This window comes from Colossoma macropomum, unplaced genomic scaffold (assembly GCF_904425465.1).
Source record: "Colossoma macropomum unplaced genomic scaffold, Colossoma_macropomum, whole genome shotgun sequence".
NCBI classification, from domain to species: Eukaryota; Metazoa; Chordata; class Actinopteri; order Characiformes; family Serrasalmidae; genus Colossoma; species Colossoma macropomum.
In genome coordinates this window covers 9421381-9435772 of record NW_023494810.1, presented here as the reverse complement: position 1 = coordinate 9435772, position 14392 = coordinate 9421381, and the positions used below count along the sequence as shown (strand labels likewise).

Genomic DNA, 14392 nt, shown 5'->3' with positions numbered 1-14392 from the left:
CAGCTTTGATGAATAAGGGCCCCTATAACTGTTTTGTGAAAAGCAAAAGGCACTTTGTGCACCTGAAGACATGCCTGTTTGTTCCGAAAGCACTTACAAAGTGTGAGGTTTGTACAGTTTTGATGCAAAAAAAGAAATTTCATTTTGCATTTCTGATTTGTTTATTCGCTCCACATTCAGTGTGTAACAGTCTAACAGTGTAACATCTATTGAGCACAGTGTCTTCTTTAATGCATTAAAGAATCCAGAAATCAATCGTGGCCCAGTTCCACCCTGATCCCGATTTGTACCTTTTGAAACTAGAACATTACAGAAGACTTTAATTAATTTTGTATGCAACTGATTCCATGCTTGCAAAGAGCCTTTTTTACAGCCTCGCAAATGAATCAATCCCCCTATTCACAGTTTGCAAATCGATGCGACCCACTGGCTAAAGGTTACCGGTGATTGAACCAAATTGAGCCCAGTTTGTGGCTGGGTTCACATCGATCTCCACCACCACTAGATTATGGACAAATATTTAAATCTTAAACATTCTTTGTAAGCACCGGCTTCGGAAGAATTCTAAAGAGTCCTGGCGTCTACCACACATACAGTTTCTGACCGACCTGGAACCACTGACCCTTATCTTGAGCCTAGCCTTAGGCATGACAGGAGGAACTGCAGACGTGGCCTGAGATCAGCAGCTGAGGGCAGTTTTTACTGACATTCTCCATGCACCGAGAGGAATGGGCCTGAATGTCCATTAGTCAGCCGACGCAATTTCGGAGGCTCTTTCTTTAATTAAGCCAGGCAATAAATATCAGTCCGAGTCGTGGCCTACCATCGCGGCAATCAATTAGTGGGGAGCAGGACTCTTGCTGGGGTTTGAAATGTAAATAGCGGCCGCTGTCTCGCTGCCCATCAACTCCTGCTCTTGCTACGTGAACAGAATTATCATGACTCGAGTGGGTGCCTCCGAACGGCGCCCGACAAAGGATTTATTCCTGTGTTTAGTGTTTGCATTTGTGCCAGGGGTTTGTTTGGGAGATATTGCCTTTTGCAATTTCTCTGACAGCTACTTCTGAAACCTCCTGAGAATGGACGGGAGGAGAGGAAAAAATTGAGACGTGCATCTGTTCCCAAAAATATAGTGGCGTTTCGGAAATAAACAGGTGATGAATACTCAAATGTGTGACTGAGAGATAAATGATTCCCCCCTCCCTCCCCACCTCTGCGTCTCTCACTAGTTCCTCGCTGGAGGATTTGCACTTTCACCCCCGCTGCAGTCTCTCCTCATCTGAGTCAGGGAGATATAGGAGTCACCTTCTGGATTTAATTTCACAATATGCTTTGTGTCTTAATAGGCGTGAACAGTACGTGTCTTCCCCCCGCGTCCCCTGGTGTAATTTGAAGTGCTAGCAAGATGTCCAGGCCCACCTTTTCACCTTCCTCCTCCTAATCTACTTTCACAGCCTGGTGAATGATAAATCATGGTATCAACCTTTACAGCGCTATGCATTTGCTTATAAGGTGCACTGGTGCTCGGTGGTCAGAGAAGCTCAGGATTTACCCTGTGGTGCACTTTACAGCCCTAATCTGGAATTTCCCTCACAGTGTTGCATCCATTACAGGGGTTATTAATGGAAATCACTGTAAATATTCCTAATTGTATGTTTTGTGTTGCTATTATTTGAAAGTCTGTATTATTAACTACACTACATGATCTATAAAATCCTAAAAGAGAGCGAAAACGGAGAGCTTCTCAAACATAGGCTCAGTCCTTTACAGAATTTCTTGTCTTTTTGTCTTGAGGCACGCACAAGATGACTGGGCAGAGATCACGGTATCGCACGCATAACAGGTTTTAGCACTCGAAATCCCAAAACTCAGACAAACAAAGCTGACTGGACTGAACTTGTTTGAGCTTTTAGCACACAGCATAGCAGAAAAATAGCAGAAGTACAAACTGTGGTTAAATATGGGGCAGTGAAATCTGGAGGAGCATTTTAGTATGAACTGATAAGCTGACGTTAAACTGTCGAGAGATGAACTTGGTTATTAAGGCACTGATGTTTTAGAGGGATTCTCAAATGTGCCAGTAGTTCAACAAGCAGCTTCACCCTCACCTAATTCTCTACCAGCTCTCTTACTGGATGTTGCCTTAATCACTTGTTCAGTTACATTGCTGATCATCTGACACTGCAAACTGATTTTGAGTCCTAAAAATCAAACATCACTCTGGAGTTTGCTCCTGTCCTGGAAATTCACTTTCAAAATTCAAAATTCCTTGGATAAAGCAAAAATCTGGGGGTTAAAATTAGGCTAAATATCGGTCTCGACTCATAAGTGGTGTATGTTTACATTTTGGACTGTAATTTGTACACTATATTATCAGCAAGACATATATGTCCTCTGTTCAGCACAAACTCAGCTTTTCATTCATGTCAGTTATTAAACAGAAACGTTCAAAATGAAATGTGTGTAAAATACAGAATCTCAAAGAAATGAATTTTGTTCTTGCTGTAAAGTTTTTCAGGTTTGAAGGCCCTTATTCATCAAGAAGTTCATCAATAAGTCTGATCATAAAATAAGCACCTAAAATTTTATTCATCTGTGCTTCATCTGTAGTTTATCTGTGCTCATGTCTATAAATTTGAGTGTAACAACCTGAAAAAAATGCTTGATTGATGGTTAACTAATCAAATCTATTATCAACATCATTTGTAATAATGCAATAATACGAATAAAAACAGACAATAACAATAATACTAATAATTTGTGCACATGGCAATCCAGAAAAAAAGTGGATGTACTTTATTGTATTTTATTTGTTTATACCAAAGTGTATGTATTTTGCATATTTTTTCCATGTCCCATGTAAACAAGGCACTAGTAGGCTGGTGCTTGATTTCACGCACTGAAGCCGATTCATCGTTGCCCTCAAATCTCTGCTTGTTTCCACATCGTACGAAAGTTTCATGAATCAAATGCAGAGTAGATCTTACATCATTACAGGCGCTCATGCTCAAATCTGCCCTCTTTTTTATGCAACTTTGATGAATAAGGGCCTTTGTGTCATGAATGTGTAGGCATCAGTCTTAAAGGACTAATGTTTTATGCCGTTTGATGGAAAACACTTGTAGATTTAAAGAAAACCTTAACAAATTCTACTGACTTTTGACCTCAATCATAAGTGTAGGTAATTCAAGTTCATCACTGGGCTTTTGCTTCTGGAGTTTTAACACAGTGACAGATCCGTCTTATAATAGGACTGAATTGGGCCACATGCAGCAGGTTAGCCTAATAAACTTCCATTAGGTGATTAATGTGAAAGTCAGGACACTGTTCCAAGAAAAACCTCACACTCTCTCATGGATCAGTCTCAGGGCAGGTAACCCTGCAAATGCTTTGAAACGACAGCTCATTCTTTCAGTTATCACCAGCAGTTCAGAGGAGAACTTCACTTCTGTGCAAAAATTTAGTTGTTTTGGCAAATTTCTTTGGACACTATCAAGGTCTTTTGCATGTGCTCCACATTTCTTTGATTCTTGCCTGTGGGAATGTAACCCACCGACAGCTTTTGGTTGTGAAACACTGTTCCAATGCTTCCCCTGTGTTCTCTAAATCCAAAAAAACAGTCAGCTTCTGAGGCCGGACAAGCTCCTGAATAGAGCTCCTTGTAAAAGCGGTAATGTGCATCATGTGCTCGGCGTGAGCCAAACCTTGGCCACCACCTCGAGGGTTTCTATGACAACTCCTTCCTTTCTGGGTGAGGCGGAACAAGGCAGGATCGAAGCGGGGAGGGGCAAAGGGGGGAGATTCCCAAACAGCTGTTTAATGAGTGGCGCCCTGCCTGGTGCAACACGATGTAAAGGAAATAATGGGTTTGTTTTAAGCATTGAGGCAGAAAGGCAAGGTTCTTCATAGAGGCGCTGTTGAGGAAGAGGAGTCATTAGGGCCCATCAGGGAGACTCATTCTCTGCGTTTGGCTGGCGGGAGAAATGCATGGCGTGTTGAGTGGCAGCTGAGGATGGTTTGAAAAGTGTGTGTGTGTCTGTGTGTGTGTGTGTGTGTGTTTGTGTACTTAAAGGAGATCTCTCTGTAATAACGTAACAGTAAGTGTAATTATAGTAGGGTTACTTTGTGCTCAAACATGATTTGAGATTAAATGTCCCTGCAAATGCACCCTCAGTAAAGGGATACGGTCACTGGGCCGGTACCTCTCTTGTCACTGGAGTGGCACCCTAAAGGTTATGTCTTAAGTAGCTTTAGTTAGGGAACATAATTGTATATTCCATTAAAATTATATTTTCATGCTGTATTAAAACCACACAGCCTTTCTTAACTCCAGTTTTTTCATTTTAATGTTTTATTTTAAAACATTATGTACAAATATGCACCTTTTCCCAAGAAAAGTCATTTTAAGATACACAGGTGGACTTGTTGTTGTACATTTGAGAGTATATTTACATTGTTTATACTTTTTTGAACAAAAATGCCTGCACAGTGTTTAAACAGGATGGCCGTCTTTGTGGAGAGGTGTGAATGGTTTTCCCTGCAGGGGATCCTCACCCCTCCCATTTTACCCCTCATTGCTCATGAGCAGCCGAACATTTCACACAGAGAGACAAGTGTCCAAGTTAAACTAATGACAGAATTATGTGGAAAGCGATTTTATTTTGATTATATTAATGAAAGATATCTGAATTGATTTCTCTTCAATCAGCTGAATGACCACTAGAGTCTATGAATGTTCTAACTTCCAGTTCAGTGATGGAATATGTAATGTACAGTTACAAAAATAAGAGATATTTAAATACACTTAAATTAAGATTTTTTTGCTTTTCTATTTATAATGTTTATATTGTTAATTCATCACCATTCCTATGTGTAATTCAGGTAAAATGTCCTTACAGTGTAAATATTTTTTGCTTTTTTATTTATAATTTTCTATATTGTTAATTTTTGTGGATGGAGTTTATGTGAAGTTTATATATTTATCATAAGCTGGACGGTCCCTCTTCTCTCGAGTCAGCAGGACACGACGTCTGTGGTTTCCAAAAAGAATTATAAATTTTGATCCATCTGACCACAGAACAGTTTTACATTTTGCCTTAGTCCATTTTAAATGAACTTTGGCCCAAAGAAGACAGCGGCGTTTCTGGATCTTGTTCGCATATGGCTTTTTCTTTGTCTGATACAGCTTTAACTTTGAAGTGATTTCCAGTACAGAATCATGCTTGTTTTTAATGCAGCGCCACCTGAGGGCCTGAAGATCACGAGCATCCAACATTGACCGTCAACCTTTTCCCTTGCGTACAATCTGGGATTTCTCCAGATTCTCTGTATCTTTTGATGATATTCTGTACTGTAGATGGTGGGATATCCGAAGTCTTCGCAACTTTATGCTGAGGAACATTTTTCTGAAATCGTTCCACAATTTTTAGACGCAGTTTTTCACAGATTGGTAAAACTCTGCCCATCTTTGCTTCTGAGAGACTCTGCCTCTCTAAAATGCTCTTTTTATACCCATCATGTGAGTTAGTTGCAAATTGCTCCTCCAGCTGTTTTTTATTAGTACCACTTACTTTTTCCAGCCTTTTGTTGCTCCTGTCCCAACTTTTTTGAGATTTTGCTGCCATCAAGTTCTAAATGAGTTAATATTTTTCATGAAATAGTAAAATGTCTTACTTTCAACATCTGATATATGTTTTCTGTTCTATTGTGAATAAAATATGGGTCTATGAGATCTGCAAATCATTGCATTCTGTTTTTATTCACATTTATTTACATTTTACACAGCGTCCCAATTTTTGTATATATATATATATATATATATATATATAGTAACAAGTAACAGACTGTAGCCTTGTTAAGTAATTTATACGGTTCATACCTTGTTTGTTAATTCTCTTCTTGTTACTTTGAGTGTCTTGCTCCCCCTTTGTAGTAAACAACTTGCTAAAAAAATCTAAATCACAAAATAATAAAAGGGCTGTGGCCTGAATTTCTCAGTCTATCTATTCTTGTATGTAAGAGTGACATCTAATTGTATATTGTGAGACTGGGTTTATATGGATGTAATATTTGAAAGAGCTTTTTCAAAACTGAAGTACAATGTGTATTTGTATGTGCATGTGTGTTGATGCAAGTGTGTGCGCGTCTGTGTGTGTGTGCTCTCACCTCCTCGAGCTTTATTGTGATCATAGTGAAGGCTCGGAACACGCACTCCGTGGGGCCGGTGATGGTGATGATCCGCTCTGGGCAGGAGCCCTCTGAGATATTGATGCGTGCACTGCTCTGTTAGGATAGACAGATTGAGAGAAAGAGCATTAAGCGACAGCAATAGTCTCTTCCTCATTCTTTCTCTTAATCTTTCTCTTTCTTTCCTTTCTTATTTTTTCTGCTGCTCTCTCTCTCCCTCACTCTGTATCTCACTCTGTATCTTTCACTCCACCCCCCCCCTTCAAAGTATTGGTGTGGTAATCACACGGCTGGCTGAGACAGCTTCCTGTGTTCCTTTGCTTTGTTTAGCAGCTCCACTGAAATATGCATGGGGAAGAGGGGATGTGATCTGGATGTGTGCGTGAAGGGGGGGCTGCATGAGCATGCATGCGGATTAAAGCGATATCTGGTAAAAGATGTTTGGGGTGATTTATGTTGTGTATTGTGCAATAATATGTTTGTGTGTGTGTGGAGGGGGGGCAATATGACAATACTTTATTGTTATCATGATAAACTGTTACAGTATGCTTTTCTAAGCATATCATGAATATCGTTAGTATTAAAGGACACAGACTAGCTGCATGTCTCATCGCAAGGTGAGCAGAAATAGGCCTGTTTAATTGGATTTAGTGCAGTGCAGTTTGTAAAACACTGAATAAAATTAATTGTAAGTTTATCATTATTAAGATATACATTTGGCACTATGGGTCTTTTCTAACTTGTTGAATCTCAGAAAAATGAAATATTGTGATGCACATTGTATATCATGAAAATGTTGAAGTATTGTTATTTAATTTTTTTGCCATATTGCCCACCCCCATGTGTGTTATTACTATTACATATAGTAGGTATTTCTGTATATGCGACTTTTACATGTACTATTACATATACGTACTGGCATATATATGTACACACACATATATATATATATATGTATATAAATAAATAAATAAATATATTTTTATATATATATTTTACTCTTGGAAAATAATTTGTACTTAACAGCTGATTTGACTGTAAATTATATAAAAGAGAGGTCTCTGACTTTTGCACATATATATGGGACATGTTAGTATTACATACTGGCATTTACATATTGTCAATTTTTTATTTTACAGAAGGAGAAAAAAACATTCTTAACTTAAGTTAATGTAACGATTTTATTCAAAGTAATTCTGTATCGTTTCTTTTGCTCCGTTCATCATGTTAAACACAAAAAACGTATGTGTTTTTAAATGTTCATATGTTTTTGTGTACCTTCTGGGCAAAAAGTGCCCTGACTTTGTAGGAATACAAGAGAAAAAACAGGTCTAACTTACAGGACCAATAAAATAGTCCTGACCTTGTACATCCTGTATACACCTCACATTAACATGTGTTTCATGTCCAGATTGTATCTTGATAAACACTGTCCGGATTCCATTTACACTTTTCAATAAAATGCATCTATACACCGATCAGGCATAACATTATGACCACCTCCTTGTTTCTACGCTCATTGTCCATTTTATCAGTTCCACTTACTATATAGGGGCACTTTGTAGTTCTACAATTACAGACTGTAGTCCATCTGTTTCTCTGCATACTTTGTTAGCCCCCTTTTACCCTGTTCTTCAGTGGTCAGAACCCCCATGGACCCTCACAGAGCAGGTACTATTTGGGTGGTGAATCATTCTCAGCACTACAGTAACACTGACATGGTGGTGGTGTGTTAGTGTGTGTTGTGCTGGTACGAGTGGATCAGACACAGCAGTGCTGCTGGAGTTTTTAAACACTGTGTCCACTCACTGTCCACTCTGACACTCTTACCTTGTCAGTCCACCTTCTAGATGTAAAGTTAGAGACGATAGCTCATCTGCTGCTGCACAGTTTGTGTTGGTCATCCTCTAATCCTTCATCAGTGGTAACAGGACGCTGTTGGCTGGATATTTTTGCTTGGTGGACTATTCTCAGTCCAGCAGTGACACTGAGGTGTTTAAAAACTCCAGCAGCACTGCTGTGTCTGATCCACTCAGACCAGCACCACGTCAGTGTTACCTCAGTGCTGAGAATGATCCACCACCCATATAGTACCTGCTCTGTGAGGGTCCATGGGGGGTCCTGACCACTGAAGAACAGGGTAAAAGGGGGCTAACAAAGTATCCAGAGAAACAGATGGACTACAGTCTGTAACTGTAGAACTACAAAGTGCACCTATATAGTAAGTGGAGCTGATAAAATGGACAATGAGCATAGAAACAAGGAGGTGGTCATAATGTTATGCCTGATCGGTTTATATATTACATAAGGGACATATTACTATTACATATAGGTGTGTACAGCTGTATGCCTTAATGAGGTATAAAAACAAGTGTTTGCGTGTGAGTAAGCGCTATCTGATAAAAGGTGTGTGTATGTGTGTGAGAGAGACACAAACAGACGTGTGTGTACTAATATTTTTATAAATAGCTGACAGCGCGAGTGACTATAAATATGCATTAATGTGTGTATGTGTGTTTCCTTCCACTCGTGTGCTCACTGACTCATTCTCCAGCGTTAGCTCTGTGTGTGTGTTTGTGTGTAAGGATGACTAAAGAGAGAGCGGTGCTGGGCTGGAGTGTGTGAATCATTGTCCTTTAGGCCCCCCACTGTCTCTCTACATTAACACCCATCTCTCCATCACTCAGCATCTCTCACGCATGCACACATGCATGTACATGTGCACTCACTCAACTCAGACTCCATCCGTACGTCACACAGTTACACACCGCAGGATAATTCTGTCATAATCAATTTCAGTCACAGCCCCAAATTTCAAAACATGAAAGCAGCAGCACTGACGCTGCACTTCCTAAAGCACTGAAGGGAGATACTGCTGCATGTCCACTGCGTTAGCCAATGACACGACAGGCAACGTTTCAAGCCTTTAAATCACTCCTGGAACACAGACTAGGCCTGTCACAGTCATCAGATTTAAGCTGATGATTAATTGCCATAAAAATCAGGGCTAAATTAAGTGATTCATTGTTTTTGTATTGAAATCTGAAATTTGTTATTGGGTAAATTAAATGTAACACTGAGCGACTTTGTGAACTGGAAGTCGGGCCCATCACATTCAGCATTTAAGCCCTTGATGTACTAAATTTTGATGCATCAAAATGATCAAAAGATCAGTCTCATAGTTGGGATATCCTGATGCACTGAATCATTTCCCAAAGAACTGTAAAGAAAACATTTTGTGGTCAGATATTTACACCCATAATCTTTTGAAATATGACAGATGAAAGTAGGCCGCACAGCTATCTGTATTACTCACACAGCACAAATATTAGTCATACAGCATGTAGCAAAAACAACTCATTACAGTTATGACAGCTGTAGGGCCCACGAAATGTGAAGAAAGGGGGGAAAAAAGCCCCAAAAACACAGACCTATATATTATATCAGCAGATCTAATTTGAGCCAGACTGTAATAGTTCTAGTTAATCTCTAATTGTCAGTTTTCAAATGTTAAATTTCTGTTAGAAACTCAATTGAGGGGCTCCTGATTGGCACAAATGTCTTCACAGTTTGTTCCCTGGTGATGCCAAAGAGTCCAAGAGAGCACAGTCAGCCTCGCTCTCTCTGGGTGGGTAGGATGGACCCCCTTATGCTGAGGTCCATAGAGGCCATGAGGTAGTTATAATTTTTTGGATTGTTATTTTGAGATAACAAAATTGTTATCTTGAGTTACTTGTCTTGTTATCTTAAGATAACAAAAGACATCTTGAAATAACAAGTTAATTATCTTGTGATCAAGGTAAAGTTGTTATCTTGAGATGAGTTACATAACAAAATCGTTATCTTGAAATAAGTTACTTATATTGTTATCTCGAGATAACATTATCTTGAAATAAGGAGTTACTTATCTTGAGATAACAAAAGTTATCTTGAGATAACGAATTATATATCTTGTGATCTCAAGACAAAGTTGTTCTCTTCAGAGAATGAGTTATATATCTTATCTCAAGATAACAAAACTTATCTTAAAATAACAAGTTACTTATCTTGTTAGCCCGAGATAACATTATCTTGAAATAAGGAGTTACTTATCTTATCTCGAGATAACAGAAGTTATCAAGATAACGAGTTATATATCTTGTGATCTCAAGACAAAGTTGTTCTCTTCAGAGAATGAGTTAATTTTGTTATCTTTAGATAAGATATATATCTTGAAATAACAAGTTACTTAACACAAGATAACATTATTATCTTGAAATAATGAGTTACTTATTTTGTTATCTTAAGATAACAAAACTGTTATCTTGAAATAACAAGTTACTTAGCTTGTTATCTCAAGATAACAATCCAGAAGATTATAGCAACAGCTCATGGCCTCTCCGGACGTCCGTACCCTCATCACTCAGCGTGATTTGAAAAAGAAAAGCCTCAAATAAAAAGAATTAAGAATTAAATAAAAAGTCTTCCTGAATGTCGTTGTCTTATATAACATTCACAGAGTACTGTCAAGATTTCCAGGGAATGCTGAAGGGCCTGTTACTTGGAAAAACCAAACTTTTCTCACTTTTAAGGGGGTTTGATGTGGTATGTACATCAAGTTTCAAAGTTTCATTACAGTGTACCCAATCAAAACAGAGCTAATTTACATATGTCAGTCTTCAAGGCACAGCCTGTCTAATTCTAGTGGATAAAAGAGGTTGGAAAATGGTCAAATGAATTATTATTTTTTGTACATAAAACCACACAAATGTTATTTCCCTCAATGGGGAAAAATAAAATACAGTATAAATTTAAGATATGAGCCTTTAATATTGGCCAGTTTTATCAGTCAAATGATATTGGTCGAGCCAGTTAGTCGAAACAAATACAACTACCACTGTGGATGTGATATGACAGCTGTATGTAGCAAAGAGGCACTGAAAGTGTTTATCTTCCAGAGCCAATACATAGATTTGACAGTGGCTTTATAAATAAATAGCTTAATTCAGAGGTCTGGGAACGAGGCTATTTTCTAAGTAGCCCACTCCACACATGCGAATGGGTTTCTGTGTCCTCAGCCTGATTACTTTTATGTCTCGGAGCTCGAACACCGATTTCTTGCTTATTGCTTACTGGTTGTGAAAATGTTTTTTACTCCTCTAATCGGCGACTCTCGCTTCAAAGAGACATAAAAGAGACAGAGATGTTCTTTCTCGTTTCCAGGCCGTGAGGTGTTGATAAGTCACGGCAGCTGATCGGGGGCGAAAGAACGATGCACAGAAATAGCTGTGCGTGCACGACTCGCTTTTTGATGTTGCTGCTGACCCCCCCTCGACCCCATGGTGCCTTCCTACCGGCAAATGATGCCTGGACTTCGTCAGATGGTCCTCAAGATGCTAATTAGGAGCGAGCCAGACAGCGAGAGGCCTGTTTTGCGTCTTCATGTATTAAGCAGGCAAAAAAACATTAGTCTTCATTTTGCAGTGGCAGGGAGCATATGTCTGTCAAAGGCATTGTTATGCTGTGTGTGTGTGAGTGTGTGTGTGTGTGTGTGTGTGTGTGTGTGTGTGTGTGAGTGTGTACGTGAGAGATGGAGCGTGGGAGAAGGAAGCGTCTTATAAGGAGCTTCACATCAGTGTCTTTATAGGTGGAATAAAAAGACATTTTATGTGTAGAGCCAGGATACGCTCACACACACAAACGTTTTAATACAATATCAGGACCCAGGATCATACATATGTTATAAATAATACGTAACACTTTGTTCTATCTGTATTATATAAATGTAATTACCTATATGTAATAAGCATAAGTATTATGCCCCATATGTGTTATATAAACATAAGTCCCTTTATGTAATATTAAAAATATATATATATATATGTATGTAAGCACCTATATGTAGGGATAATGTATCATATGTATTATATAAATGTGTACCTACATGTAATAATAAAAATATTATACCCCATCTGTTATATATACATAAGTACCTATATGTAGAGATAATATGCCCCATATGTGTTATATAAAAGTAAATATCTATATGTGATCATAAAAATATTATGTCCTGTATGTATTAAATATACGCAAGTACCTATATGTAGGGATTAATATGTATCATATGTATTATCGATGTAAATAACTATATATTATAATAAGAATATTAAAAATGCCCTATATGTAGGGATAATATGCCCCATATGTGTTATATATGTAAGTACCTATATGTAGGGATAATATGTATCATATGTATTATATAAATGTGTATCTATGTCATAATAAAAATATTATACCCAATGTGTTAAATATACATAAGTACCTATACATACGGATAATATGCCCCATGTGTTATGTAAACATAAATACCTATGTGTGATCATAAACATATTATGCCCCATATGTGTTACATATATGTAAGTACCTATATGTAGGGATAATATGCCCCATATGTGTTATATATGTAAGTACCTATATGTAGTAATAAAAATATTATACCCCATATGTTATATATACATAAGTACCTATATGTAGGGATAATATGTATCTTATGTATTATATAAATGTAAATACCTATATGTAATATACTTACATATATACTCAAATTACGCCCCATATGTGTTGTATATACGTAAGTATATGTATATAGTACCTATATGTAATGATATGTCACACATGTATTTTACATACTGCTGCTGTGAGAACAAAACCTTAAATCTCCATTTTTCATTTTTTGACATGATTTGAAAATGCCTGTTGCCCTTTACATTCAGTCAACAATTCACATTGAATAGACCAACAGAAATGTTCCAAAATGGATTGAAATCTTTTTTTCCCCTTTAGTACAATTAAAAGTTAGCAATGTTTTTTTCCGTCTCCTGTAAATTTACCATTTTGGAGTAACATGTCCCAAAGGTATTGTATATATGTAAATGCCTATATGTAACAACAGTAATATGTCCTCTGTGTATTATCTATATGTAAATACTTGGATGTAGGTGCTCTAGACCTCACCCCAGTCCTATTTTTCTTCATCTTTGTCCTGAAAACGTATGAAAACAAGTACACACATGAACACACAGGCACAGCTGAGCCCTTTTCCTTTCTAAGCTCTCCTCAATCTGTCTTGGGATGTCATGTTTTTAATGGCAGAGGCCTTGAAATACCAACATTGCCATTTAGCAGGAGTTAATGAATTTATATTGTGTTCAGTGTGACTGTGTGTGTGTGTGTGTGTGTATGAGAGGAGCCCTTGAGATGAAAACCTTCATTTAAATATTCATGCTCCTCTCCCGCCTCTCCTCACGCTCGAGCACAGAGTGGTCTTGTCTGTGTGGATGTGGAACAAGGTTAGTTTGGAGGTTTTTTCTTTCTGTTCAGGACCACCATTGTTAAGATTTAATGCGCTGGTGTGCAAAGCCAGCTTCAAAAATGTAACATTTCCTGTTTTGTATGGATGAAGTGTAATGCAGGCCATACACACTCAGGAACACACACACAGGGAGAGGGCGATAGTGGAAAAATATCAAGATTTTTTTTACAACATGCAAAATGTAGCAACATATTTTTCAGTTTTCAAACACGTCCAAACAGACAATGCACCAGTAAAATAGCGCTGCCTCAACAAATACATGAAAAACTATGAGGAGAATGTGTCTATTTATCTTATACAAAGTATTAAGGAACAAGCAAAATCAAACAACTAGGTGTATTTTAATGGACTGGGATAATAAGCTGTAATAAACCCCATCTAGTTCAGATTCTTCGTTTCTTTTTTTAAAATTTTTTATTTTTATAGTGTCACTATTATAGGAGTGACATAAACCGTTTTATCCACAATCACAGCAATTAGGTACTTTTTCAGAAGTTAAAGCAGCACTATGTCATATTTTTTGTTAAAACCGAAAGAAGTAACATTACTGAGTATGGAGAAAAAAGAACACACTCAAATATTTTGTGTGTGCATCACCGTGAGTCGCCCTGTAACGGCTGAAATAATCATTTAAAAGTCAGAGGTGCTGGTACGGATTTGGTGGGCTTTCTCGGACCACGCCAAATGTCTTTACGTATTAACATCACATGCACAGACTCAAAAAGGAGGTCCGGCTCGATGTTTAGGTTCACATCCTTAGAAGACACGTCCTTCACCGAGTTCTCTTTGAACACTCTTTGAACACACTCATAAAAATCAGATTCGTTCACTTGTGGGGGTCCGAAGCACAACCTA

The 14392-nt window shown here is 38.0% G+C and overlaps 1 protein-coding gene across 6 annotated transcripts in view; it reads right to left on the bottom strand.

Annotated features, from left to right (window-relative positions):
- The window catches only part of pcbp4 (poly(rC) binding protein 4), a 106814-nt gene that overhangs the window by 33088 nt on the left and 59334 nt on the right, over positions 1-14392 (bottom strand). For all 6 annotated transcript variants that reach the window (XM_036559314.1, XM_036559317.1, XM_036559318.1 and 3 more), the window contains one exon: positions 6166-6282. In XM_036559314.1, coding sequence (XP_036415207.1) covers positions 6166-6282 — 117 coding nt within the window. The remainder of the gene's footprint in view (positions 1-6165; positions 6283-14392) is intronic.